Here is a 27,947-nt window from a genome sequence, read left to right as displayed (position 1 = left end):
GAGCCAATCGGTTCCAGGTTCCACCTGAGTTCCACTTAGATTCACCGCGGTGTCCCAAACCGTGGTTACTGAGCTCCCCATCACGACAAGATGGGAACCCTTTTGGATATAGTGGTCCTATTCTAAGGCCACTCGCCATAATGAGATAAATGTGTTGCTAAATTTACCGTCGAAAAGTTCCCACGTTCAATTTTATTCAATCGTATGTATTATCAAACTGTTTGACCCGTAGATATCAGAATATATACTTGACCCCAATGAACCGTTTGTCAACAGAGTTTTTTATCGATTAATCCCTATGGATGTTGCCTTTGCAGTAACGATCCAATTTTCTACTTTTTTTCCGCTTTTCAAGGTCTTTGGCGTCGTGGCCTCCTTGACGACGTATAGGTATTATATGGGTTTTTTTTTTCATGGAATTAGTAGGTACTCCATAGTACTTATTAAATCCATGTTTTTTTTTAACTTCTTACAAATATGACTTTGTCTCCAAATTGTGAAATTTCAAATGACATATGTCACTAAGCCCAATCAGGGATTTGGCCGTTTCGAAATACATATTTATAAATATTATTAACATAAAATAAGCAAAATCAGTTGAATTATTATTATTTTTTTTTACTTTTTACGGATCACGATGATTTTTAGACTCGTAAGTTATTTTCAAATCCTTCTCGTATTTTTCAAAGCGTGTGGGGTTCCGAATATGACCACTAAATCGTTCCGTGGATACGAGGTAACAAACATACATTCCTATGGCAGCTGCGATAGATAACAACAGCCTTTCAAAGGTTATAGGCCAAAAGGCTCGCCTGTGTACCGAATGGTCCCAGTTTCGAATCCGATTATTGTATTAGTTTGTATACCATTTTTACTCATATATAGCAATTATCGTTCGCCCTGTGGCAAACATCGTCAAGAACCGCACTACGGTTGATTTTCAACGTGAAATTGTGATGAAAATGGGAAATCACTATATTAATAGTGCCAAAGTAGGCGTTCCGCGTGTGGTTAATTAATATAATGACCACGACCCTCAGGCAATTGGATTATGAAGAGACAGTATGTAGTAAAATCCGAACAGTACAGCGTTATTAATAGTACTCTATACCAATATGGCTTTTTCAAGGGATTATAGATACGTGGGTATTGTATTACGTTTCGCATTTATATATACCAGGACGTCTACTAAATGGAAAAGGCACGTTTGTGAATTTTACAGAGAAGCGGATTACTGTGAATTCATTAACGGTAAAATTCTGCACAAGAGAAAGCAATTTGGACATAAAATTGCAATTACAAAACTCATTATATCACCCATACCAAAATATCGTTCCTTAATTACATTTCATTACTACTACACCACTCACAAATACACTTATTATAATTGTTAAATTGCAATTAAAATGTATATTTAATAAAGACGTATTCCCTTATTTATATTTGAGGATTTTAATGCACGTATTACATTAAGACAACTCCTTTTCGTCACTACTCAATGTAACTCACAGTATTTAATTACACGCTAATGTGATTTTAATTAAACTCAGACAAAAGCTTTTGAAACGAATTCGTGATAAATATACTCGTATCCTCCCGCCGAGGCATATCATTTCATTGGTCCGGGAGCGCGTTTTGGCGCGAGACCTACTTCTACTTCAAAACTTTTTAAAGGGCATACGTTTTGGATCTATATCCCCACGCAAGCCTCTCAAACCGGCCTATATGTGCCGTTAATCCCAAATGGAGGTACAAAAATAATAATCTTTGTTCACCAAAATACATGTGTAGTGTAATATTATATTTTTTTGCAACTATTCCCGAGTATCCCTGATAAGTGTTTTTGCAAGCATTCCTTGCATGCATAACGTATGTTTGGTATCAGTACTCCTTCATCCGAAAAATAAAACCATTATTACCTACACAATGTTCCAAATAAGAAATATTTGAGATGGGCAGTGCAGATAGATCAATATAATACTCTTATCATTATAATACATACTATCTCGTCTTTGAACGTTACAGAGAAAATTCGAAAGTTACATAATAAAAACGCAATGGCGCAACTTATTATATACAAAATCTCTTCCAGTAGACCGTGAAAGCAGAGTTGGTACTGAATAGTTTTATGTTTATCTTTCACTCCCAGAATATAATGGTATTATAGGTTTTATTTTGTTCACAGCGTACTACGGCAGCGACACTGCTCCTCAAACGAGGCACATATGCAAAAGGTATTTGAGATTCGTAGTTATATTTATCAATTCAAATCCAATCTTTTGTCAGACAATACAAGTTACAAGCATAACTTTCAGTTTTCCATTCGGTCCACCACGACAATTTTTGTAAATAGAAAATAAGTATTGTTAACACGACAATACAATTTCTCTTTCTTTTGCAAAAGTTAAATAAAAGGAAAAGTTGTATCAATAACTTCGACTAAGTCTATTAGATATAAAAGATCAAACTTAACTTTACATGTTATTTAAAAAAGTTAAAGAAAAGAATACAAGAATTTGGGACAAGCTTAAAAAACTTTCTTGTTTTCAAGTTCCTACGTCGTTATTTGCGAAACAAACAAAATTATTATGATTTCCTAAAGATATTTACAGACGGACGGCACTTTACAACCGCAAGGGTCATCTCATCATCACTGAAGATATATTTCGATCAATGTTTGATTTGAAAAAAAAAAATGTTTGTGGGTTCTTGTGTCACTAAGAAAATTTAGTGCACTACTTATTTTTTTTTTAGTTTTATATTGTTAATTTTAACTATAATTTGTACCACTATTCCACTTATTTGAGGCGAAGCGCATTATCTAAGAAGCCAGATCTCGATGGCGAAGCACTATGAACGTCCGACGTTATCTATGATCGTTAATTATACCGTCGTTTCATTAGGTTAAATTTGTCATAAAATATTATCGGCCTTTAATAGAAGAGGAAGTGTTTTCTTTTGATTTTCAGTGGCGCTGGTACAACTGTTGATGTTTACATTTGTTCTTTTTTAATTTGTCGGTTTACACTAAAAAAAATATTCCAAATTCTTCGGTCCTGAATAACAACTTGCAGTCTTGTGTCGCTGCAGTCGAGACTAGAATGTCGTTCGTCAGCTATGGCACGAGTGGCGCTTTAGAATTTCGTATTCGTGTGACACGCGCGTGCTATTCTAGAAAATTCTAACAAATATTTAGCTTTTCTATATTTTTTTCTCGAGTGGAAAGCAGTTCAACAATTGTTATTTTTCAAATCTTGTAATGAAAGAGATAATTGACCTGAAACAGTAATAAGAATATTGATAGTGCTAGATTAGTATCGATACTGAGGATTCTAATCCAGCACAGAACGTGGCAATTAGAGTACAATAGAACAATTTTGCCCGCGAGAAATAAAATGTCAATATTATATCAATAGCTTTTAATTTACAAGGCACATAATGATTGATCCGATTGTATAATATTCTCCTTTTTTCTATCGATAGAATATTAATCTAAAACTATATTATGCACTAACCGTGGTATCGGCAAAAGGTGATTTTTACAATATTTTTTTATTAATTTACAAAGTTAATCACAGACTTATGTAAACTTTGGCGCACTAAATATTTTTTGTGGCTAATTACTTTAATTGATGAATAAAGATTGAATTGTCACGCTCAGCTACGAGTAAGTAACGCTCGTCTGGGTGAATCAGAGTAGAACCACCGCACTCCCGACTAAATGTAACTTGATGACATCTATGGCCTAATGGTCATCATGCCGGACTGTTACCTCTTGACGTGTTGATAAAGAACATAATGCTAAAAGCATATTCTCCCAGATCAAGTAACCATTACGTGAGCTCCACACAATTTCAACGTAATTTTCTGGATTTTCCGCGTCTTTCCGAGTTCGCCGATACACATTAGGAGAACAAGAATGTGCGGCGCAAACGCGGTCGAAGCTGCAGGCATAAACTATCATCATCATCTAATTTAAGGGCGAGGCTCTTGTCGGTGAAGTTCCTACCATTGTTCTCTCTCCAAAGCCAACTCCTTCACTTCTTGATACGACACGACACCCACTTTTTCTTTAATTTGATTGGTGTAACTATGTTTGGTCTTCCTGGGCCCGGTCTATAATAATTCTGAAGGACGCATCGTGTTGGATCAAGTGTCCTAACATTTTCCCTCTTCTATTTTTTATATGTTTCATGTTTCTTCTTTCTCTGATTCGGTTAAGAACCTCTTCGTTGCTGATTCTTTATTTCCAGCTGATTCTCTGCAATCGCCGCCAACACCACGTCTCGAATGCATCCAATCTTTTCCTTTCTTTTTTTGTTAACGTCCATGTGCCTAAGATAGTATATTAAAAATATCATGTCCTCAGAGTTGCGTCGCCAGGCGTCGTACGAGATACAACATCACCAGCACGACGTGCTCGTAATCGGCGCGGGCGGGGCCGGGCTCAGAGCCTCGATGGGGGCTGCCCAGGGCAACTTTAGCGTGGCCCTGGTATCCAAGCTGTTCCCCACCAGGTCACACACCATCGCGGCACAAGGCGGCATGAACGCTTCTATTGGTAAGCTGCCACGAAACATAAAACGCGTAGCATGTCATGACGTCACGTTCACACGTTCCCCTGATTTTTTTACACGATGCTTACACGATATGGGAAAATGAGAGGGATGCAGTATGTCTTGTGGTGGGCCTTCTGGTTTTTAATGAAAATATGTCACGGTTCATGAGAAAATGTACTCTACGGCAATAGCGTAGGGCATATTATGTGCATCTATAAGAAAATTATATAATAAAAACTAGCCCACGAAACGTCGTAAGCCTTTTCTCGTGAAACGTCACATATTCCAATGAAAATAGTAGGTTTAAATATGCACAGTATAGCTACTCGAACCAAATACAGATATTTCCACATATCTTAATTATGTAACCAAAAAAAAAAAGTTTTTTATTTGTATTTACCTAAAATTTTGACATATATACTTTAAGGCAATCTTATTGCAATCAACACGTCACAAAAAACATGTCCGTGCAGAAAACGGTTGAAGAGTTCCCTCATCGGGAGTCGATATTTGGTGCACCATCAAGTCATGTAACTATATCATAATATTGTATATAAATCTAACCGTGTGTAAACATTTCAGCTCGGGATTGCATTTAAGATGCTTCAAAATTTAGTTAGCAAAATTTCCAACATACTGACATTCAAATATACATTGCAAGTTAAATAAAAGTTTGTATTTAACAATGCACAAAATTCGTATTCAAACGTGGAACTAGAATTTCTCACAAATTACATATATTTGTAGCTATTAGTAACTCAGTCTTTGCCTATTTGTGATAATACTTAATTATTGCTATGAAATATCATCGTGTCCAACCGAAACTTGGGATGGTGATTTTGGCAAAAAGCGTAATTTATTAATTTTACTTTATTTAAAAACAAATATAAAAAGGTGGACTTATGTTCTTTGTAACAAAGTGAAAAGAAGAATTCGTTTGAATGAATGGCCGAAATCGAAACTACGACCGCCACTAGATTTTAACTGGCTACACGTTGTTGCGAAACAGATGGCGGAAATATAATCTGATTTAGCATACATTGCTGGATTTTCGTTGCGATAAATAGTATGTAAACATTTCAGCAACAAACTTCGCAATGTTCGCGCATTCTATTGATATGTCCGAGTTCGACTACTGTTTGCATTTTTGTGCACTTTGCTGTTGAGACTATGGGCCCATAGGGTCCCAAGGCAAAATCCTTTTTGTCTGAGATTTCAGCGCATCTTCGTGAGGTAACGGGCGATCCAAGGGCGGGCAGTTACTTTGCACAGAGGATTGCCATAGCGGTTCAGAGGGGTAATGCTGCCAGCCTTCTTGGAACCCTTCCAAGCGGCGACGAGCTGGAATTTCTTTATTATTTATAATTATAAATTTTGTAAAAAAAAATGTATTTTTTTAATGTTTTATAAAAATATTAATTGATATCAATTTACAGGTAGCATGCACGAAGACAAATGGCAGTGGCACTTCTATGACACGGTCAAAGGCTCTGACTGGCTTGGAGACCAGGTGATAAAGTTTTTTTATTTCCCCCGACAGCTTACCCTGGTTCGTCATTAGTACCTATTACGTCATTAGTACCTAGCAAATAGCACTCACATGTCAAGTCGGATTATTGGAACGAAATTATCTGGCTATGCGTCCGTCGTTACCGGTCGAATAAAATAAAATTACTTTTGTAATTGACTTTTAAGAGATTTCAGACATTCGCAGAGTGCTAAATCTGATCGCATCTACGGCACACAAAATTCATATTGTTGATCCCTTTAACATGCAAGCTATGTAACACAGGATTCGCTTGTACCAGGAATCTCGTAGGATTAAAAAGCTGACGTCATCAACATCGTTTGTGTGATGTAACGTACTGTCCTGATATTTGTACGCTGTACTATGTTATGACCTCTGTAGCCCGGTCACCATGCCGGACTGCTACACCGAAGGTCTCTGGTTTGATACCCGATCAGGATCTAGATGAAAAATGATCATTTTCAGGTTGACGTTCTGAATTATATGTTTATCTGTCCTATAGAGGATATGTGTATGTATGTTTGTTATAAATTCACGTAAAATCTACTGGACCAATTGTTATGAAAACTGGAATAACACATAGGGTACTTTTCGTCCCGAAATTTCCACGGGAGCGAAGCCCTGGGGCGTAGCTAGTATGTTATAAAATATAGTATTGTTGAGTTAGTATCCCCTAACTAATCTTGAACTTTGAGGGTAAACGAATCTATGTGATTTGTCACATTTATTTATTTAAAAAAATGTCGGCGCTTTTGCGCGAGCGACGACATCTCGTGCCACAAAAAATTGATATATTCACACGTATTTCGTTTATTTTCCAAATTGTTCGCGGAAGTAAAACAAATCTTATAACTTTAGTGTAAAAGCTGCTTATCTAGTTTGCTAAAGAGATTTTACGTTGGAAACAACTATTGGAAACTTTAACAAGCCAACCTAGACCAGTGGACCTCAAAGACCTAATATTGGGACACACACCACATGAAGCTGCCCTATAGACATTGCAAATACGCATAACTTGATTAGATGTTCACTGTACTGATCGATAGCGCCGTGGTGCGTGTGACTGGACTTGACCAAAACTGAAATCTACTTATATTAATTTGGTTACTGAATTTGGACTTACTGTTAGTTGCTCCTTATGGCCTCCAAAGAAATTTCGGCATAATTAATTACCCAGTGATTAGATAATGATAACTGAAAACAATTTGATAAATTGATGACCTGTTCTTGCTTCATTTTCAACTTTCCTGGTGCTAAGCATTAACACCACTGAGCACGTATATAGATCTATCCGGATATGTATTTATCCAGGAGCCGTGATTGACACGCATGTCTACAAACACACACACACGACACAAAGCCACTTAATACAATTCAACTGCTATATGTATTCGTAAATAAAAAATAGGAAAGGTCGTTTGCCGAATGAAATCCAGAGGAAAATGTATACTATTCTTATAAAGAGGTAAGCGTTTGTGAGTTTGTATGTTTGAAGCGGGTAATCTTCGAAACTACCGAACCGATATCAAAAACTCTTTCACCATTAGAAAGGTACATTATCCAAGATTGCTATAGGCTATTTTATCTCAAAATTTCCACGGGAGCGAAGTCGCGGGCAACATCTAGTAATCTAATAAACTTGTTCGAACTTAGTGTAAAAAAAAAATAGTTCGAGTAAAATTAAACAGTCAAGCATTCTGTAATTATATTCCACTATTCAAATATGACGACCTCGATGGCGCAGTGGTAAAGTGCTTGCCTCTGAACCGAGAGGTACCGGGTTCGATCCCCGGTCGGGTCATGATGGAAAATGATCTTTTTCTGATTGTAATATAATATCGTTGAGTCAGTATCCCATAACAAAAGTCTCGAACTTACTTTGGGGCTAGCTCAATCTGTGTGATTTGTTCATACATTATTTATTTATAATTTATTATTTAAAATATTTGCATTTTAGATAGATATATAAACTCTATATTGCACCATTCACAAGGGAGTACAGTTACAACAAGATATTCAAACATAATGAGTGCAAAGGCGGACTTATCGCTAATGCAATTTCTTCCAGCCAACCTTTGGATGGAAAGAGACACGAGTAAACTAAAAGGGTGCAGTAAACTTAACAGTATTAAATAATTAGACAAAAAAAATATATTAAAATAAAAAGATATTGAAGAAATATATAAACATACAGACAAGCGTAAATGGTGTTATTATAAAACAATAAATAAATATATAATAGATTAAGGAAGACTAATATAATGAGACTGTACTTGCTTCCTAAAAGATGACAAGGTTTTAGTAACTTTAATAATATTATATTTTTTTTATATTCTTCTTCTGCGTTTGCAAATGGCTGGATTTATTATGGGTATTCATCAAAACTGCTTTGACACTGTTACCCCTTTACTTTTAACTCTTGCGGTTCGCATTAATTTTAAAATAATCTTTATTACTTTTACACGAACTTTTAAATATCTAAATGGATTAACGTTAAACATTATATTGCTTTAGTTAGTTAATTCGAATGATTTCTTTACATCCAAATCCCTCTTGGGATAAGTCCGCAATTGTGCATTTCCTATAATGTTATGTATTTTTTATAAATTTACTAGCGGCCCAACCCGGGCTCGCACGGGTGCAATATGCATACTATATGCATATTATAAACATTGAATCAATGTATCTATTTAAAAAATTTTGTAAAATTTTGGTAATTCCTAAAGGGGATGATAAAGGGCTGCAGGTTCCTCTGCAATCACTCAATCTATAAAAAAATCCGCAACAAAATCGGTTGCTTAGTTTGAAAGATCTAAGCATGCATAGTGACTGGCAGCGGGAAGCGATTTTATGCATCAATATTATTATGTAACAATAATGTGCAATATAAATATTATATTACGTTTACCGATAACTCTGTCGCTGCATGTTAATAGATGTGTGTATAACATAAAAAATAATGAAACATCAGTATTTAAATAAAATGTTTATACACAACCAGAAAATTGCAACTAATTGAATGAAACTAATTGAAACTCGGCAAAGGTATCAGGTTGTTGTTTGAAATATCTCGTTTCTTCAAACTTGGACTTCATTAAATTATTTATAGAATTTAACTAAATAATATATGTAGTTAGCAGATGTTATATTCACTTGTGTTAGTGATCATTGAGTTTTGAAAGTTAGTCTTTATTTACATGCAGTAAGCATGGAATTAGTAACGGCGGGTACCTTCTAATTACATGGCAATAAGCAATCAATAACTGACATGCGACTTTGACAATTCGTTTGACGACGCAATAATGCCGGGGCTGAAAACGCGCATTTTTAATTGAAAAAAAAATATATATTTCCATATTACATTGTAGGATTCAATACACGTGCTGACAAGAGATGCCCCGCTCGTGGCGTTCGAACTCGAGAACATGGGGATGCCATTCTCCCGGACCAAAGAAGGGAAAATCTACCAGAGGTCCTTTGGAGGCGGCTCCACACACAACGGAACCCAAGTGGCCAAGCGAACCTGCGCTGTTGCCGACAGGTAGGTACCTTAATCCGCTACATGACTATCGCCAAAATCATATTTCGATGCGAATGAACGAACATTGTATATGTGAACTTTTATTTATCCCAATAAATAAATAAATAAAATTCAGATTTATTTGCCAGTTTCATAAAGTTTGGCGAACAGTTCATCATGTGCGATAGTAGGTATATCAGAGTTAGTTAGATATTTGTATTATATCTATGTTTTTTTTTTATATCGATAAACATAGTGTATGATACGTATTGTAGGGAGCGAGGTATTTTGTAATATTCACATTTTAGATGGCCTCAACAACTTGCTTTGTGATGGGTATTATTACTTAATAAATAATTCATATATTATTATATAAAATATTTATGGACATTTGATTATGATCCACAAATAATTAATGACCTCTTGGATATTAAGATATCATAAAAAACTAAAAATCCAGGAATATCTCAATTATCATTAATTTATAATTTATATGTTGGAATAAGATGAGTAATATTCATACCCTATTCATATGTCAAATAGACTAAAATCACGATACAAGATCACGTGTGACCAAGACTACAAAGTGATTATATAATTTTAGATAGTTTAATTGAAAAAGTCTAGTTATCAAAAAACATGTATAAATCCGAACACATTCGTTTACAGTCCGCAACACATAAAATTCATTGAAAATTAACCTCTGTTACCATCGTATAGAGGTCCACTTAAGTTAGCGTGCCGTGTAACAGGCTGCATCCAGCTAGTGCACTAGACGTAACGGACCAAAAAAATAACCTTGTTAAAAAAAAAAGCGCGTCATATGGGATTACACCCTCTCTTCTCCCGTAATGTTTCGCAGAAAATAACTTACCTATTAAAACTGAAATATCTCTCTCTGAATTGATCCTGGTTGCATTTGAAGTTGTGACGCCCAAAGTGCTGAACTAAAATATTCCATTGTATCTCTCTCTGATCTTAATTGATCCTGGTTGCATATGAAGTTGTGACGCCCAAAGCCCAGGGTTAGCGGAAGGAATAAAAAGTGAAATTTTTCAGATTTTGCTATGATTTTACAACCGCTTCCCTGACGTCAACCATCTTTGGGAATGCAATCGTTGTCTATCTGCTATTAAGGCTATGTATCCCTTGGTCGTCTAGTATGATATACATGGGGGGATATAGAGTAGAATGGTCCTATTCTAGGGCGGAACCACTATATACCTCTACAACGTATAGTTTTATTATATTGAAATATACGAAGTTTTCCAATGAATGCGCATCAGTCATTGATAGCTTTCCCTTTGTAGTACTTTTTCATTAAAATCGGGGCTTCAAACGCATATTTTAAAACAAAGGACTGAAACTGCTCGATGGTGTTATATTCTATTTATCATGCACGGTGCAATAGATGCACCGCTTGTCAAACGCGTAATAGCACCTTTACACCTTTGATTCGCTTTTGGATTGAAAAGAATGTCGTAGCTTTTATCCATCGGAATCTATTTAGATTTGTGTACAGTCAGACGACTTAATACCGTGTCGCGTGTGCTTTCGCACCAGTGCTAGGATTGGACTCTGTATAGTATGAGGTGATTAACAAAATCATATCCTTGGCCGCTGTAAGGCTATATAGCATTCACAGTGAGGGTTAACGGCATTCATGAAAAACGAACCGTCAAAATTATAAGGTTTATTTTTTTACGCGAATAACGGAATTCGCGGCTTCAGAAGGTACGAAATTTTAAAATACAAGTAAACTTAGATCAATTAATAGTTTCTCAAATTTTTTAAAGAATGACCGTGACGTTTGGATAAATAAGGGCTCGAGAGACCTTTTCCCAATAGTGGAACACGTATCCCACTGTTGGTAAACCACTAGGATTGGGTGTGTACAGCCAAATAACAAAAAAGTTGACCACAGTTCAAGAAGTCTTTCAATGAACTGTACCTTGGAAGAGAATCTATTGAATGAAAAATGTCTTAGGGAAGAAAATATGATTTCAAAACTGGAAATCATATTTTAAAAGACTTTTGACACTGTCACTTTCTGATACGAGATGGTATTTTTTGAGGATATCTACACTAGCTTTTGACCACAGCTTCGCCCGCGTATTTTTCCGGGATTAAAGGTACTGGTTTGATAGATTGGTTGAGTTGATTGAACAGAATGATTGTGTGTGATGTTGATTGAAGGAAAGTAATGACGGTGATCGAAATAGATCATTATAGTTACAATATCTAGCTACCCACATTTTAAGAACCAAAGAATCGGTCCCAAGCTTGCTTCTTCCATACCATTTATCTTACTTTAACTTATGATTTTATGTAAAGGCAAGAAAGAGTTAATCTGTCTATTTCAGAAGTACAAACTTCGAAATGCCACTGTGTTCACCCGCAGGTGACCTCACCTAAGTGCACAAAGTGATATAAACCCAGACTAACATTTAGTTTGAAGTCACTGTTGCTAGCTCGAACATTGAATAGCCTTGATTTTTCGCTAATTAAAAATTGAATGTCTACGATAATGCGAATGCTGAACGTTTGGCCATTCAATAAATGTCTGTTACCTTTGTGTTCCAGCTTAACATTTGCGCAAAGCATTCTGTGGCGCCTAAAAAGTATTTCAAAATGGTCATCAAACGGTACTCATATACATAAAATTGTTTGGGCAAAAATCGTTAGAAATGCAAAATATCAGTTTAGCGATTTGTTAGAAACCCATAATGCCAGGTGTTGCATAATGACAGATTGGCGTAAATACAGATTCCCATGATGGCAGGTTCACGAAATGACGGAGTCACGCAATGACAGATTCATAGATTGACAGATTGTCGGGGTTTTATCGTGGTTTGGATAGAAAATAGGCACTAGGCAGTAGGTAGTAAAGTAAGTAAAGTAAGTTTATTATAAAACTTAAAGTAAGACCCTTATTGGGTCTGTTCTTATTATTTTATTTAATGTTTATAAATTTATCACGGCCACCCTCTTGCCTCGCTAGCTTAATCGTAATGTTTAGGTACGCGTCAAAGTGTTCGAGCGGATTTAGAATTTTAAAATTTATGACAGTAGATCCAAATGTGCCAGCGCAGGCGAAATACATTAAAAGAGATTCCAAACAAAGCGTAGCTGCGTTACAAGGTCAATCTCGAATTGAGTAATAAAATGATATTATGGATTTTAATGAGAATAATAATAACAATAATAAGCCCGCAGGGCAGCTTGTGGCGAGCTGTTGGGGAGTAGCGACCCCACGGACCTGAGTGCTCCCAGGGGAGGCCCCTGTTCCTCACCTCCGCCTTCCTTCCCCAAGCTCGGAGTGGAAACCGAGAGGTAACAGGACCCCTACCTCTGGCTTGCCTTCATCGGCCGGCCAGAGTGGAGTCGCGAGAGCTATATGCTCGAAGGGTGGAAGTGTAAAATGTCATAACGCCGGGGGCGTCTGCTGGATCACCATGATTTCGCGCCCCGCAGACTCACCTCTCTACACCCTTAGCCGCCCACGCCAATATTGCCCCTTTGTCGCCAATCGCGGCGACTGATTTGAGGGGCCCATCCAGTGAGCGGCGAGTCACCACCTGCCACTGAATAGTCAGTTATCATGATTATGGCAGGTGACCGAACTCTTTGCAATAGCCCATTCTCAGTTCATCCAAATTTCATTCTATAGACCAGTACTTCTATCCATTATTCTGCAATAGTTCACACTCCCGCCGAGACCTGCTCATGGTCATATCATTTCATTGGTATATCCGGGAGCGGGTCTTGGCGGGAGACCTACACAACATCAAAATTCTCCAAAGGGCCTCTACGTGTTGGATCCATATCCCCACGCAAGCCTCTCAAAGGACCGGACTATGTGCCGTGAATCCCATGGCATAATTGGCATATTATGTATTATTCTATTCACAGGAAAATAAATAACAGATATTTTCTTTAAAATTTTAACGCCAAAATGGGCGTTAAGAACGAAATTTTGGTGATTCCTAAAAATTCCTTCTAAAGAGCTGCAGGTTCCTCTGCAATCACTCAATCTATAAAAAATCCGCAACAAAATCCGTTGCGTAATTTTAAAGATCTAAGGATACATAGGGACAGACAGACAGCGAAGCGACTTTTATGTAGTGATTCTATAAATGAGCCTAATGCTACAGTTATATATGCAACCTTCGAGTATGGCAACTTGTATCTGTAACAATCTGTTTTTGTGCCTAAATTAATTATAAAAATTATATTCTTAACTGCAGCCATTATAAAAAACATATTACAATAAATATACTGCAAAAATTAATCAAAAGAGACATTAGTATAGCGTGTTGACAACATAGGTAATTAGTTGAATACAAAACATATTACTTATATAAGTAGAAGTAACTGATTAACGCATTAAATTACATAAACAGTTTAAAACATATAAAATTGTTTTTGTTTTCATAATTAATTTTACGAATCTGGTAGTGACAGTGCTTTCAATACATTACTTTTTCCAGTCTGCAGCGATTGTGAGAACTGTCAGTATATATGGAAAATTCTTGTTAAAAAGGCTTAAACTGCGGTGGAAATAAGTTTTTACCAAAATTACATTTATCGGGCAAGCTTTTATATTTTCCTACTAGCGGCCCCTACTTCGGTCGGGTAAAAACATAAGTTTACATGTTTTATCTACATGCTCAGTCGATGGTACTGAACAACTTTTCGTATGGAAGCAACCTTGAAATCGCGAAAAAAAACAGCCAATCAATATACATTTTCCACAAGTTAGGTATTTAATTTTGTATATAACAAGTGATATTATTACGGAGTTACTCCCATTCTAAAAGTTGTTCACAATCATGGACTGAGCGTGTAGACAAAATATTGGCAATGTTTAAAAAGTCACCCTGTATATTCTTGAGACAGCGAGCGGACCAAATTTATTTATATGACAAAAATTATAAAGACGCGACTCACTATTTGTATGGATACAAATAGCACAAGGACTGGTGTCCTTAACATACTCCTCAAAGGTGCTTTTCTACACATGCAATTCCTGTCTTATACTTGTAACTATTTCACAAAATATCTTAACTAAATTGGGCTTTAATGGATTGCCCACGATGCCACTGCCGACGACGCTATTCAAATCAAAGCTCCAAATGGAATACGGTCAGGATCTGAGCATTTTAAATGGACATAAGAACTATATGCTATATGCATCTTAGATGCGATTTTCATGTAATAGAAATTAATTTATTCAATCAAATATAATTGGCATTATTTATTGAAATATTATTACTTTTTGTTAACTTTTCTTCGAATTTGTTATACATTTTAATTTAATTTCGGTAACATGCCACATTTCAAACTTCGATCTTAGAAGTTACATCAAGCTATACGTGTTATCAATATTCAGTAATCGCTTTCCGGGCCTAAGGCTATTCACCGTACGCCCGTCGATCGAGCAGAATCGAGACACAATAGATAAAACACTGTGGCCATCAACATTTTCATATACTTAAGTACTTACTAATATTTTGTTATTCTTTAAAGATTTTGTATTCTCTCTCTCTCTCTGTTAACATATAATAATTGTGCTAAACAGAACCAAAATTAATAATTGGCAAATATATATTTGCACCTGTTGAAAATAATCCAAAAAAGAGATATATTTTAGGATATGGCTGCGATTTTATAATTCAACATTTTCGATTATAAATTCGCGAACGACATCGAAAAAGAAATGAGAATAAAATTATAAAACGAAATTCATTTGTTTGAGAATCGGACTCCACATGGTGCTCGTTCAAAGGTACACACACCTACAAATGACAACTGTCGAATTTAATTTGATTTTGCTTTTTGGTGGCGGTTTCGTACGCACTCTTATTCCCATCCAATCGCCGTGGAATCTGCATACCAAATTGGCGCTTTCTACGCCCAATAGTTTGAGCCATGCGTTGTCTGTCATTCAGTAATGAAGAGTATTATATATACATAGATTGATAATGATTGCTGATTGAAATGTTCACGACGCACACTAGAAAATAAAAAACACAGCGCGGTCACTGTCTGCGGATAAATTGCCATGCAAGGATTGTAGGTTGATGTTAGATTAATCGATTTGTACCTATAGTGTAACAGATTTTTTTTTTTAATTTTGATCACTATTCGAAGACCCTTATATTAATAGAAACACTAGTGAAAAATACTGTACAATATTTTCAAAGATATGACAAAAACAAAATTACACATTTTCGGCTTCGTCCAAACGCTCCATAAAAAATGACACATAGAAGTGACGTCACAGCTTGGTAAAATGTTCGCAAAGAAAGCTACCTATGTTTGTTCGACAGCTACTTTAAATAAAATCTTGTAACAAGTCGTCACCATAAACGACTTGTTACAAGATTTTATTTTTTCTGATTGTTGAGTTTGCTTTTATTGATTTTTGAAAATGGACATTCCGACTTCAAGTTTTTTGTTACATCTTTGAAAGCATTGTCATTACGCCATTATTTTTTTTCATTGGTGTTCCTATAATAATATGTAAGGGACTTCAAATAATTATCAAAATTTGTCATTATCAATTTGTCATGTCATATATTTATCATTTGTCCCTATTATAACCATGTCCCGTCGTGCAAAATTTGCAGCTCTTGCTAAAGAGATTATAACAGAAAAATTACTGAAATGTTTACATATAAACTAAGTAACACATAATTATTCAAAATAGCTTTCACCATTCTTCGATAAATATTTTGCAAATCTTCAACTAAAAATTCTGTACAAATATATTAATGAGAGATAAGTACAATATGATTTTGGTTCTACGTTCACTTTGAACGTGAATTGAAAAACAAAACGTGTTGACAATTATCAAATATTGTTTAGTCCTACTGTGACGGGAGCCCCTCATTAGAAATTACATCGAGCTATTACGAGTAGTCAATTACATAGTATAAAACAAAGTCGTTTTCTGCTGTCTGTCCCTATGTTTGATTAGATCTTCAAAACTACGCAACGGATTCTGAAACAGGGATTTTTAATAGATAGTGTGATTTCTGAAGAAGATTTAGGCATATGATTTATTATTGTCTTACCCGAGACAGGCTGGTAATATTCAATAATCGCTATCCGGGAATTTAGGCCTATGGGCATTGCATCGTGCGGTCTAGCCGTTCGATGCGCAGAATCGAGACACAATAAATAAAAATCGCATTACCATCGCATTTGCACCGGTTCGTAAGTTGATGCTAAGCTAATATGTGTTAAGATTCGAAACTAATTATGATAAAAGTGCTCCAAAACATTTACAGTTCAAAACACATGAGTTATTGCTGTTTAATTAATAATTGATATCGAAAAACTGATTTATAACCAGCCTTATTAACAGTAAGCTTATTTTAATTACAAATTTCAATTAGATACTCATACACATCTCACACGTGTATTAATATATTTGTAAATTTTATTACATAAGTACTTTAATTATAAATTATCTCTAGATGTTGCCCGGGGCTTCGCTCCCGTGGAAATTTCGAGATAAAATATAGCCTATAGCAATCTTGGACAATGTACCTTTCTAATGGTGAAATATTTTTTTAGATCGGAACTGTAGTTTAGGAGATTACCTCAAGCATACACAAACGCTTACCGCTTTATAATAATAGTATAGATAATAAAAATTACGTTGATCATTGTAAACTGAAGTACCTAGTAAAACATACATAATTTTTATAATATTCTATTAACATCTTCAATGAAATACGTTATTGATTAATGTTTGGTACATACGTTGATGCCAGATCAGTAGAACCAAGAATGTACCAAAGTAATATAGAATTAATTTAATTAATTTTATATTGATTAATATTAAGTTGATTAATTTTAAGTTACTTTGTAAATTACTAACAATATATGGATTACGTCCGAAATAAACATTTATTTATTTATTTATTTATTTATTAAAATTGGATTACCTAACTGTGCAATTATATTATTATCTCAATATTTTTTTATTAATTAACTTTTATAATTAATTTGGATTTTAGTAAATTTTAGTAAATTATATGCGAGATAGGTAATAAACACTCTACAAACACAAATTACTATATGTAAGTATATATCATAAATTCCCAAATTGCATATCACTTGTCGATCGACTCGAATGCGAAATCGATAAGTAGTTTTTATTTATGTAAACTCGGTCAATGCCATAGGGTGAACTGACCCACTGACCCATATTTGAATTGAGAGCTCGCCCTCTGTCGAATCGAGTATGCAAAAGTTTCCCGACATTTAATGAAACCTGTTTTCGCCATGAACCGGGAAATAAAGCAGAGGGAATCAAAAGCATTGCAGTGTTCACACTATTGTGTTCATCAACCACCCACTAGATGGCAGTGTGTGCTCTTAGCGGAATACAAGGCGTAAATTATAAAAAAGCACACTGCGTAGTTGGGTGTAAAAATTACGTATGAGTGCTCTAATTACCACAGTGAAAAACCAGCAATGAACGTACATAGCTGGTTTTCCATTCGTATCCAGCCCGTGAAATTGTTCCGGATTGTACAGTGTTGCTCACTTTTCTTTGCTCTCATGCTAGCATTATCGCGATACAGTTTGCCGAATTTAGTTTGATTCGTTATACACTGCTGGTTTCTCATTGCGGTAAATGAAAGTTGTCATACAAACTACGCTATGTTTATGCATTCGCGTCGGCATCTCTCCGAGTTCGGCGTTCATGAACCCAGAAATAAAACAGACGGAATCAGAAGTATTACAGCTTTTACCTGCCATAATTATTGTTACCATATACCTACAATACCATTTTTATTGTGTGTGTGTGTGTTCATAAACCACCCGCTAGATGGCGTTGTGTGCTTTTTATAATTTACTTGTATTCCCCTATACACTTTGCAGGCAGACAGATTTCGAAATATTAGCTGTTCCGACGTTGCTGGTTTTTCGTTGCTCTCATACAATCTACGAAATGTACGTTAATTACCGGCGGCATCTATCAGACTTCGGATACAGTATGTACAGAATCAAAAGCGCTATACCACACGCCGACGCGAATGAGTGAACATTGCGTAGTATGTATGAAAGATTTTATTTACCGCAATGAAAAACCTGCAACGTATGCTGAATCCGCCAAAATTTGGCGAACTGTTTGTCGATAGTGGGGCCGGAAAACATGAACCAAGAAATAAAGCAATTGGAATAATTTTGTGTGTTGTTTTCATCGACCACTCGATAGATGGCGGTGTACACTGTTTATAAATTTACGCCTTGTATTGCCTCGATTCTATGGTCAAACTATGGCTAGAAATACTTTTACAAAAGAAAAAAAAACTAAAAGAAATAATATTGGTTATGAATTTTTATATTTCTGCCTCCTGGATAACGTTAACATTGTGGCATAAAGTACATTTTTGTGTAAAACAAAACTTGTTTTAATTATATCTTTATGTTGTATCTATTATCTGAAAAGTTATTATATACATTGAAAATATGATTAATGTATATATCGGTACGGCATGCATACAACGGTAAATTACGTACGGAAAATATGTCCAGCTATGCCGCTCCAGCTTGGTCCTGACAGAAGAGACACCCAAGAAATGTTGACTTGACATTGTCAAAGATCATATTCGTGCTAATGTTCTGACTATTGGAGATACTGATGACCGTGCGAAGTGCATACGAAAAAGTAGGGAAGAAATGAGACAAAGAGAGAGAGTGTGATATTAAAAATGTGTACTTACAGGACCGGCCACGCTTTGCTCCACACTCTGTACGGCTACTGCACTCAATTCAAGAACATTGATTTCTTTTCCGAGTTCTTCGTGTTGGACGTCTTGGTGCAAGACGGTGAAGTGGTGGGATGTCTGGCAATGGACATCGATGATAGCAGCCTACACAGGTTCGGTTTCAGTTTATTCACAACTAGACGTTACCAGGGACTTCGCTCCCGTGGGAAATTTGAGATAAAATATAACCTATAGCAATCTTAGACAATGTACCTTTCTAATGCTGAAAGAATTTTTGAAATCGGTTCAGTAGTTTTGGAGAATACCCACCTCAAACATACAAACTCACAATGTCACAACTCACTAACATTTACCTCTTTATAATAATAGTATAGATTTATTTAATGTATTAGTAGCTATTATAGAAGTCCAATATGCGTCTTACTCCACACTGTCGTCGAACAGTTTGTCAAACTTTGGCGGATTGGGGATATATTGCTGCGGTTTTTTATTGCGGTAAATAAAAGCAGTCATACTAACTGCGCATTGTTCACGCATTCGCGTCGGCACGTGTCTGAATTAGACGACAGTCTGGAGCTGGCATTCTCTATTTGGAGAACTCCCTCTATCGCGTCTGTCTGTCAATATAATCCCAATCCCAACTAATATTACAAATGCAAATTAAGTTTGTTACCTCTCCACGCATTATTTACTGGACCGATTGTTATGAAATTTGGTACACGGATAGGAAATAAACTGGAACACATAGAATACTTTTTATCCCGAAATTCCCACGGGAGCGAAGCCCCGGGACGCAGCTAGTGAACGATAAATAATTGCGAAAACTACCGGACGGGGATATCTTTGTATCGATGAATATTGTGATTCGTGTAAAAGATTTAGGTGTATAATTTATTAAGTTTTTGTCGGGATGGGCCGCTTTCTTCATAGTCGTATTTTCTCATGATGAGAGTCGTGGTTACGTGGAATGAAACACACACAAAAACTTTCTTGGCATTATTAATGGAGTAGTTTTTCCATTGCCTTCTCCATTTCACACACAAGTTAATAAGAATCAACCAGTGTGCAGGTTTCCTCGCGATATTTTCCTTCACGTGCAAGCAAGTGGTGGTCGATGAAAACTACTATGCATGAGTCAGATTGGTATACAAACTCATGTGGCACGAGTAGGATTCGAACCTGGGACCTTTCGGTCTACAGGCGGGCGTCTTAACCACCATCACCACCGTTCCGCTAGTAAGATGATAATTTAAGAATTAAAATATGTTCACACAATACTCGTATGATTTTTATTATATGTATAAGACCTATATTTGTTAATTGACATCCTTGGAGAAAAGGCTGCGGTGAAGTTTGTTGCGCCGCTTCTTCTTCACCTGCGCTTTGAAAGTCGGCAGTAGACTTAGTTTAAGTATTTTTTTGACGTCAATAAGTGATGTGTTCCTAAAATGAATAAAGAATTTTGAATTTGAATGTTAATGAATAATATAGTAGATAAATAACAAGAATAGATAAGTATTCGAAAAATGAATTTTATCACGATGTGTTTGATGAAAATCTCACAGATGACAGTTGACATATGTTTGATAACTCCAGGTTCCAAGCCAAGAACACAGTGATAGCGACAGGCGGCTACCCACGCATGTTCTTCTCGTGCACGGCGGCTCACACATGCACCGGCGACGGTTGCGCGATCGCCAGTCGCGCCGGCATCCCCCTGCAGGACATGGAGTTCATACAGTTCCACCCCACAGGTGCTGCTTCCAGGGTTATCTATCTACATTATATTTTAAGACTTAATATAAGTACGTAAAACACTTTATCGCATAAACAAGACACAATGAAACAACTAGAGATGTGTACAATAGGCGGCCTTATCGATAGTGCAATCGCGTCCAGGCTACCATGCTATCATAACATGACATGTCAAACGCATACCATATTTAAGTGGAAAACCCTAGTCTTATCTTTATGGGAAGCAGGCGTGATAATCTGTTTTTATGTATGTTTTTTGTAAGAATCCTTACCTACATAATATAAAACAAAGACCTCTGCCGCATCTGTATCTGTTCGCGATAAACTTAAGAACGAATGCACGGATTTTCATGCAGTTTTCACCAATAGATAGTGTGATTCCTGAGGAAGGTTTAGGTGTATAATTTATTATGTTTTTACCGGAGCAAAGCCGGGACGGGCCGCTAGTTGAAACACTAATTTTCGAAACACTATTTGCCGTGTGAAATTTGGTACGCTCGTTCATGGTGGTCTCAATTACCTAAACCTGTTGCCTATATAAACAAAGTTATTACACATGACTACAGAATATATTTTTAAAGGCATGTACGGCTCCGGGTGCCTGATGACGGAGGGGTGTCGCGGTGAAGGGGGCTTCCTGATCAACAGCAACAACGAGAGGTTCATGGAGAAATACGCCCCTAAGGCCAAGGAGTTGGCCAGTAGGGATGTGGTGTCCAGGGCGATCGCCACGGAAATTAGACAAGGTAATTTCATTCCGGACCATTATGTTGAATTCCAGTAATATTGATTCCACGAATGTCGAATTCCAGAAATGTTGATTCCACGAACGTCGAATTCCACTAAAGTTGAATAGATCCAATTTTGCATTTTCAAGGTCTAATCAATACCAAAATCGGTTCAGCCGTTTTCATGTGAAAACGGAACATACAGACAAACATACATGCACATTTTCGCATTTAAAATATTAGTAGTCATGTAAAACCTCTTTACTGAATCTACCGAAAATATATTGGCTACTAAATGTTGAAGTAACTTTATTGTATAGGATGGCAAACGAGGGGCTTACCAAACCTACTGCGAGGAATTATTATTCCACAGACAGTTTTTGTGACCGGCTAAAGCCGATTCCGTGACAATATGGGACTGAGCAACAACAGCAGTTCCAAAGAGGTTTGACATCAGATAAGTAGCCAACCCAAAGTTCAAAACTGACGCTTTTATTTTTTATGCGGTCTTTGATTATCGGGGCGTCACAGTTTGTATTTAAAGCATGCGAAGTTGAAAGACTCTGTGTATCATTTCCCAAGCCACACACTCTTTGCAACTGAGCTCGTAATTCTATTGAACAATTACAACAAGTTTCACTTAACAATAAATATACTACATTGCATAGGTCGAGGAGTGGGTCCGAAAAAGGATCACATGTTCCTGCAGCTCCACCATCTAGGCTCGAAGGTCATCGACGAGCGACTGCCAGGCATCTCCGAGACAGCGATGCATTTCACAGGGGTGGACGTCCACAAGGCGTCAGTTCCCATCATCCCTACCGTCCACTACACCATGGGAGGCATTCCCATCAATTACCGTGGACAGGTAATCTTCTATTTTAGGATATGGGACTTGTCAAAATCGCCTATTCCGCATGTCAATCCTGAAAGCCACCACGACACAAACGCGTAGCACGTTACTAACGTGTCCGTGTCACATGCTGTCTCTTTTTCTCATATCGTGTAAAAAAAAGGAGAGGACGTGTGGACGCAAAGATATGCTACGTGTTTTATTTTTCATTGGAGCCCCTGCTATTTAACACACACGTGTATTTATATTGAATGTGAGTATAAATACCGTTATTCTTGAAATTAGAGATAAAGTGTCACTAACACAGTCCAAGACTATACAATTTGGAGATTTGGACGGATATGTTCAAATCTCCCCAATCGCGATTTAGGGAATTGAATGAATTACTCATACGGTTGATAGGATAGGTCCAATCATAACCTGATTTATCTTTACTAAATACAAGTAAAAGACCGGAATCCCAAAGGAGAAATATAATAATAATGCTTATAAAACAACTAGTAAATACGCCAGGCCTTTAGATGCTTGCGTGGTTCCCAATGTTAAAGCGGTTTGGAGAGTTTTAATGTTACATAATGAAGGTTTTATGGTTATTCCCCTGTGCCAGGTGATAGTGCACAAGGACGGACAAGACACTCCCGTGCCCGGACTGTACGCAGCAGGGGAAGCCGTCAGCAACTGCCACGGCGCCAACAGACTCGGCGCCAACTCTATCTTGGACATCGTTGTCTTTGGCCGCGCGATCGGTAACCACATTATCGAAAACTTCAAGCCTGGAGAGAAGCAACCTACCTTGAAAGACGTAAGATTTTAGCCTCTCACGTCAGTAGTCGTTCAGTCATGCTACTTGATTGTAGCTTTGATAAATATTCATGTATTATCAAAGCAACAATCTTTATATTCATCACAAGCTTTATATTCATTCATTTATTAGAACATGACGTGAAGAAGTGCCTGTGAAGGTCTAAAGTTTAAATGCTAGGTTTCCAGTATAGTGCTTAGGTGTTGTTGGTGACGGAATTGCTGAGCCAAAACTTCTGTTTCCCCGTATTTATTCTTGATTACACACATCTTGTTTTGTCGCTCTTTGTTATGCAAATCCACAAAATTAGTGATAACTATAAATCTAATTTCCTGTAGGAAACTAGCGGGCACCTATATACAAATACTTTGACTTCGAGGATTGACATCAGGTCATATACCTACTTACTCATAATCGAAACCGAATCTTCAAAATCCAATAGTTTGTTTAAGCTATCGACCTTCGGGCGTCACAAGATTGACAATAACCGAAAACTAGTGAGGATCAAAGATCACCAATCTGTGGTTTATCCCCCAGAATCTCGTGGATAAAACCCTGGACAATTTCGAGAAGGTCAAGAATGCCAACGGCTGCGCGCCCGTGCATGAGCTCCGTATGGCTATGAGGAACACCATGCAGAACAAATGTGGGGTCTTCAGGGAGCAGAAACTACTAGACGAAGGTACTGGTTGATGGTGACTTCAACAATAATTCGTGGCGTGGCGCCAATTTTCACGGATTCTAATTGTTGGTTTTTTTTTGCTGTAAATAAAAGCTCTCGTACAACTCATATAATGCTAGCGCCCCGTCCCGACTTCGCTCGGGTAAATAACACCTTCCTCAGGAATTCGTGAAAACCGCATGAAAATCCGTGCAGCAGTTTTGAGTTTATTGCGAACAAAATTGCGGAGTTTGCTGTAATAAAAAGATATCATATATTTATTACAACAAAGAAAAACCAGAAATGTACGTCGAACCGCAGTTGTTTGTTGTGTACAGGTGGCATTTTACCGACTACACTACAACTACAAAGTTCGGCAAACTGTATGGCGATATAGAGGAATCCGAAGCAGCGCCTCCTGGCGGATGATTTCCAAAACATTTTAAATATTATCCCTACGAATATAGCACCATTCTGCAACATTTTGCCGGCTATACACTACGCGTATCGGCGAACTCTAAACAGATGTCAATGCGAATGAACGTTCATTACGTAGTTTATGTAACTTTTATTACCGCACAACCAGCAATGTACGTTGAAACATTTGGTTATTAGATTATATTAACGACGTAAATCATGGCGGTCTTGTAAAAAATCCATGTTGACACTTAGTCCGACAGCTTAGTCTGACCACAAGGTCTACCATTTAATTAAATTATTTTTTTATTTTTTTTATATTTTTTAGATAATACAAGAGTCCTCTTGTAGAACATATAGAAGTGAAGGAAACAGACATTCTACACAAAGTAGGATAAGGGTAATCAGTTGATGAACAGTCCTACACTTTTCCATACGTACATACATACAAGTAGATTCAACTCCTCACACACATCCAAATTTCGCATTTATACCTGTGCCCCAGTATTAGTAACATTAAAATGTTCTAACATGTATTCTTCACCAGCTCACACGGAAATCCAGAAGTGGTACCAGGCCTTCGACAAGATCCGCACGATGGACCGTAACGAGAACTGGAACAGTGACCTGGTTGAAGCTCTGGAACTCCAGAACATGCTGCAACTGGCGGTCCAGGTGGTGGCTTGTGCCAGGAACAGAGTGGAGAGCAGAGGTGCTCACTTCAGGGACGATTACCCTAAGCGCATCGACGAAATGGACTACTCCAAGTCTACTGAGGGACAAGTAAGTTATTATTCTACTCGTCGACGCTTCAGCTTGGTTTTGGAAGAAGGAGCAACCCCAAAAAGTGCTGACTTAATGTCAAAGATAGGGTGACAATGATCTGATAACAGAGGATACTGAAAAGTGTACGACATGGAAAGAAAAAGTGGGGTAACGGACCGCAGGCTCTGAGGACGATTGGGAATGCACTCAGAGAAGAAATTAGGGCAATTTGTGCGTATCATAATGAACAGCAACATAGTGGAGAATTTGGAGCAATAATGCTATAAATCGACATTAGTTTATCGCCAGGGTTCTGACGTACAAACATAGTATGTAGTTAGTGCCCACTTCATGAACGATCGGCCTAAACAGGTCAACGAAATACGACTACTCCAAGACCAATTTTCTGGTTCTGTCGCATGGCAATCAGGATATATATTTTGGCCTCATTTCTCCCCTAATACTCTTCTAGATTATCCACTAGCAGATAGTGTGGAACGTTGAAAACGTTGAACGTCTCTAAGTTGGATCGAAACTTGACTGCTGATTGAAAAGTACCCTATAATTTTCAGACCAAACTGCCCATTGAGCAGCACTGGCGCAAGCACTCGTTGTCGATGGTGGACCTGGCTACGGGTGCAGTGACCATCACTTTCAGACCGGTCATTGACAAGCCCCTAGACGACAGTGTCGCCACCGTCCCACCCGTGCCCAGAGTGTACTAAACTCTTGTGATTTATTATACGGTTTTACTTTAGACGTGTTTTATTTTGAGTCCTAATACTTGTGGTTTTCACTAATAGATAATGAGATTCCAGAGGAAAGTTTATATGTACAATTTATTATGGTTTTACCCAAGCAAAGGCGAGACGCGCCGCCAGTTTAAAATTAAAGGAAAATGTGAGTGTATAACCATAAAATCGTGTGCTTCAGTGATATAAATGGGTAGTATAGTTAGTGGCTCTGCTGGAGAGTATGCTCCGCAGCAGAGCCACAATTAATGGCAGTTTTCTCATCTCCTAGTGTACGTACAGCAATTATGTACGTTTGACGAACGTCATCTTAAGGTATAATTAATATGTTTTTAAAATGATGGCTCCCCCGCAGAGCACGACATCAATATTTCAGTTCGTTTAGTTTCAGACGAAGAAAAAGTTGAGAAAATAATACAGAACAAATTCCAGTTGTCTTACTATTAGATAGCCCTAATTATATAGATCTATTTCACGGAAAAACCTTTTACAAAATACCAGGTGTTCCCGCGGACTCTAATCAAAATTTTGATTACAATGAAGTCACTTCTATGGTGTTATGTTATTCTCACATCTGTGGTGTGCGATGCGTGATGCCACACCCAGGGTATCCAGGTGTTTGCATCGGCTGTCAATTATGTTAACACGTGTTTCGTCGGTATTGTTCTTTTAGGAATGTATTTTGGACGATAAGTTATTGTTATTTTAATTTACTGGATTAGTAAGGAAGTTAACACTTTGTGTTTCCTAAAATGGGACCACGCCGTATCCTCCTGTGGATATCGTACGAGGTGACTAAGGGGTAAAGAGAAGCCTTAAAAGCTGATAGACAACAACAGCATTCTTAAAGAGAATTGCCATTTAGGTCGGTCGTAAAATTACAGCCAAAACATCAAAATTGTAAGGCTTTTTTTTACGCTGACCCTCGGCTACGTGATGTCACAGCCCCGAATGTAATCGGAATGATGAGAAAGAGAATAAAGACCAATTAATTCATTTTCCTTGATAATACCAAAGACAAGTTTAGTCTATACTTTTGTTTGTATGAATTAAAAAGACATTGCTATACATTCTACATAACACTACAATAGAAATATTCAAAATGGAAACCCTTGTACTTTTTATTGTGTACTGTTTCCAATATTATTTACATAATAAGTGTAATAAAAATAAATAAACAACTGTAGGTACTTATCCCATGTAGGAATCTATTACAGTCTACGGAATGTTTATACATTGTTTAATCCTTACATAAAGCTTTCGTGTAGGTAGTAATTAGTGAGCTTTAAAGCTCAGTGAGTGCTAGGGGCGTGGTCCCACCCTTATAAGTGGAGATATGTCACTTTATTATCGTTTCAACCCCGTTGGAAAATGCAGTTGTAAACTGTAAATGGGGTACTTATTGGACAAAAAGAAGCCAACACATTTTTTTTAGAATTTTTTATCTGTCTGTATGTATGTTTATTTGCGCAACACGCAAAAACTATGGATGGAATTTGATGTGGTTTTCACAGCTGTATGAGGGGATAGTCTAACCTAAAATCTGGTATAGGTTTCATCGCGATACGTTGCTTAGAACCTGAGATATTGATCGATAATAACTTATTGGCGGACGCACGAAGTAAACGCGAGGGAAGCCGCGTGCAAGCACTAGTTAATTATAATTGTATAGGTAGACATTATCTCTCAAATGAACGGTATCCCTGTGTCGTCCGCGCCCATAAAGTGTTGTGGCCCCGAGTCCGCTTATTCCTGGCACTTCTCCAGGCCGTCGCCGCGCGGTCTTTTAAATTCTTAGTGTCAGGTCATTGGTTCTGTGGTCCATAATAAGATCCAATCACCACAGCCAAAAGGC

The 27,947-nt window shown here is 37.1% G+C and overlaps 2 protein-coding genes across 2 annotated transcripts in view; both read left to right on the top strand.

Moving 5' to 3' along the window:
* The window catches only part of LOC128683053 (DNA-binding protein D-ETS-3), a 271,734-nt gene that overhangs the window by 161,122 nt on the left and 82,665 nt on the right, over positions 1-27,947 (top strand). The window lies entirely within an intron of this gene.
* Positions 504-26,097, top strand: LOC128683227 (succinate dehydrogenase [ubiquinone] flavoprotein subunit, mitochondrial-like). Its single transcript, XM_053768622.1, has 13 exons — positions 504-652; positions 2,186-2,234; positions 4,370-4,561; positions 5,996-6,069; positions 9,456-9,628; positions 19,356-19,511; positions 20,956-21,113; positions 21,696-21,860; positions 22,511-22,710; positions 23,303-23,497; positions 24,035-24,179; positions 25,123-25,358; positions 25,913-26,097. Exons 1-13 carry the CDS (start codon positions 638-640, stop codon positions 26,063-26,065), a joined length of 1,911 nt encoding a protein of 636 aa, XP_053624597.1. The 5' UTR covers positions 504-637; the 3' UTR covers positions 26,066-26,097.

The sequence above is a fragment of the Plodia interpunctella genome, chromosome Z (genome assembly GCF_027563975.2).
Source record: "Plodia interpunctella isolate USDA-ARS_2022_Savannah chromosome Z, ilPloInte3.2, whole genome shotgun sequence".
In the NCBI taxonomy this organism is placed as follows: Eukaryota; Metazoa; Arthropoda; class Insecta; order Lepidoptera; family Pyralidae; genus Plodia; species Plodia interpunctella.
The sequence above is the reverse complement of the archived record's forward strand: the minus strand, read 5'-3'. Positions and strand labels throughout refer to the sequence as shown.

What these genes read in the sequence shown, in the direction of transcription:
- LOC128683227 (XM_053768622.1), top strand. An exon ending in CTGACTGGCTTGGAGACCAG is followed by an intron (nt 6,070 to 9,455) that starts GTGATAAAGTTT and finishes ATTACATTGTAG; the next exon opens with GATTCAATACACGTGCTGAC. An exon ending in CGCCACGGAAATTAGACAAG is followed by an intron (nt 21,861 to 22,510) that starts GTAATTTCATTC and finishes TACATTGCATAG; the next exon opens with GTCGAGGAGTGGGTCCGAAA.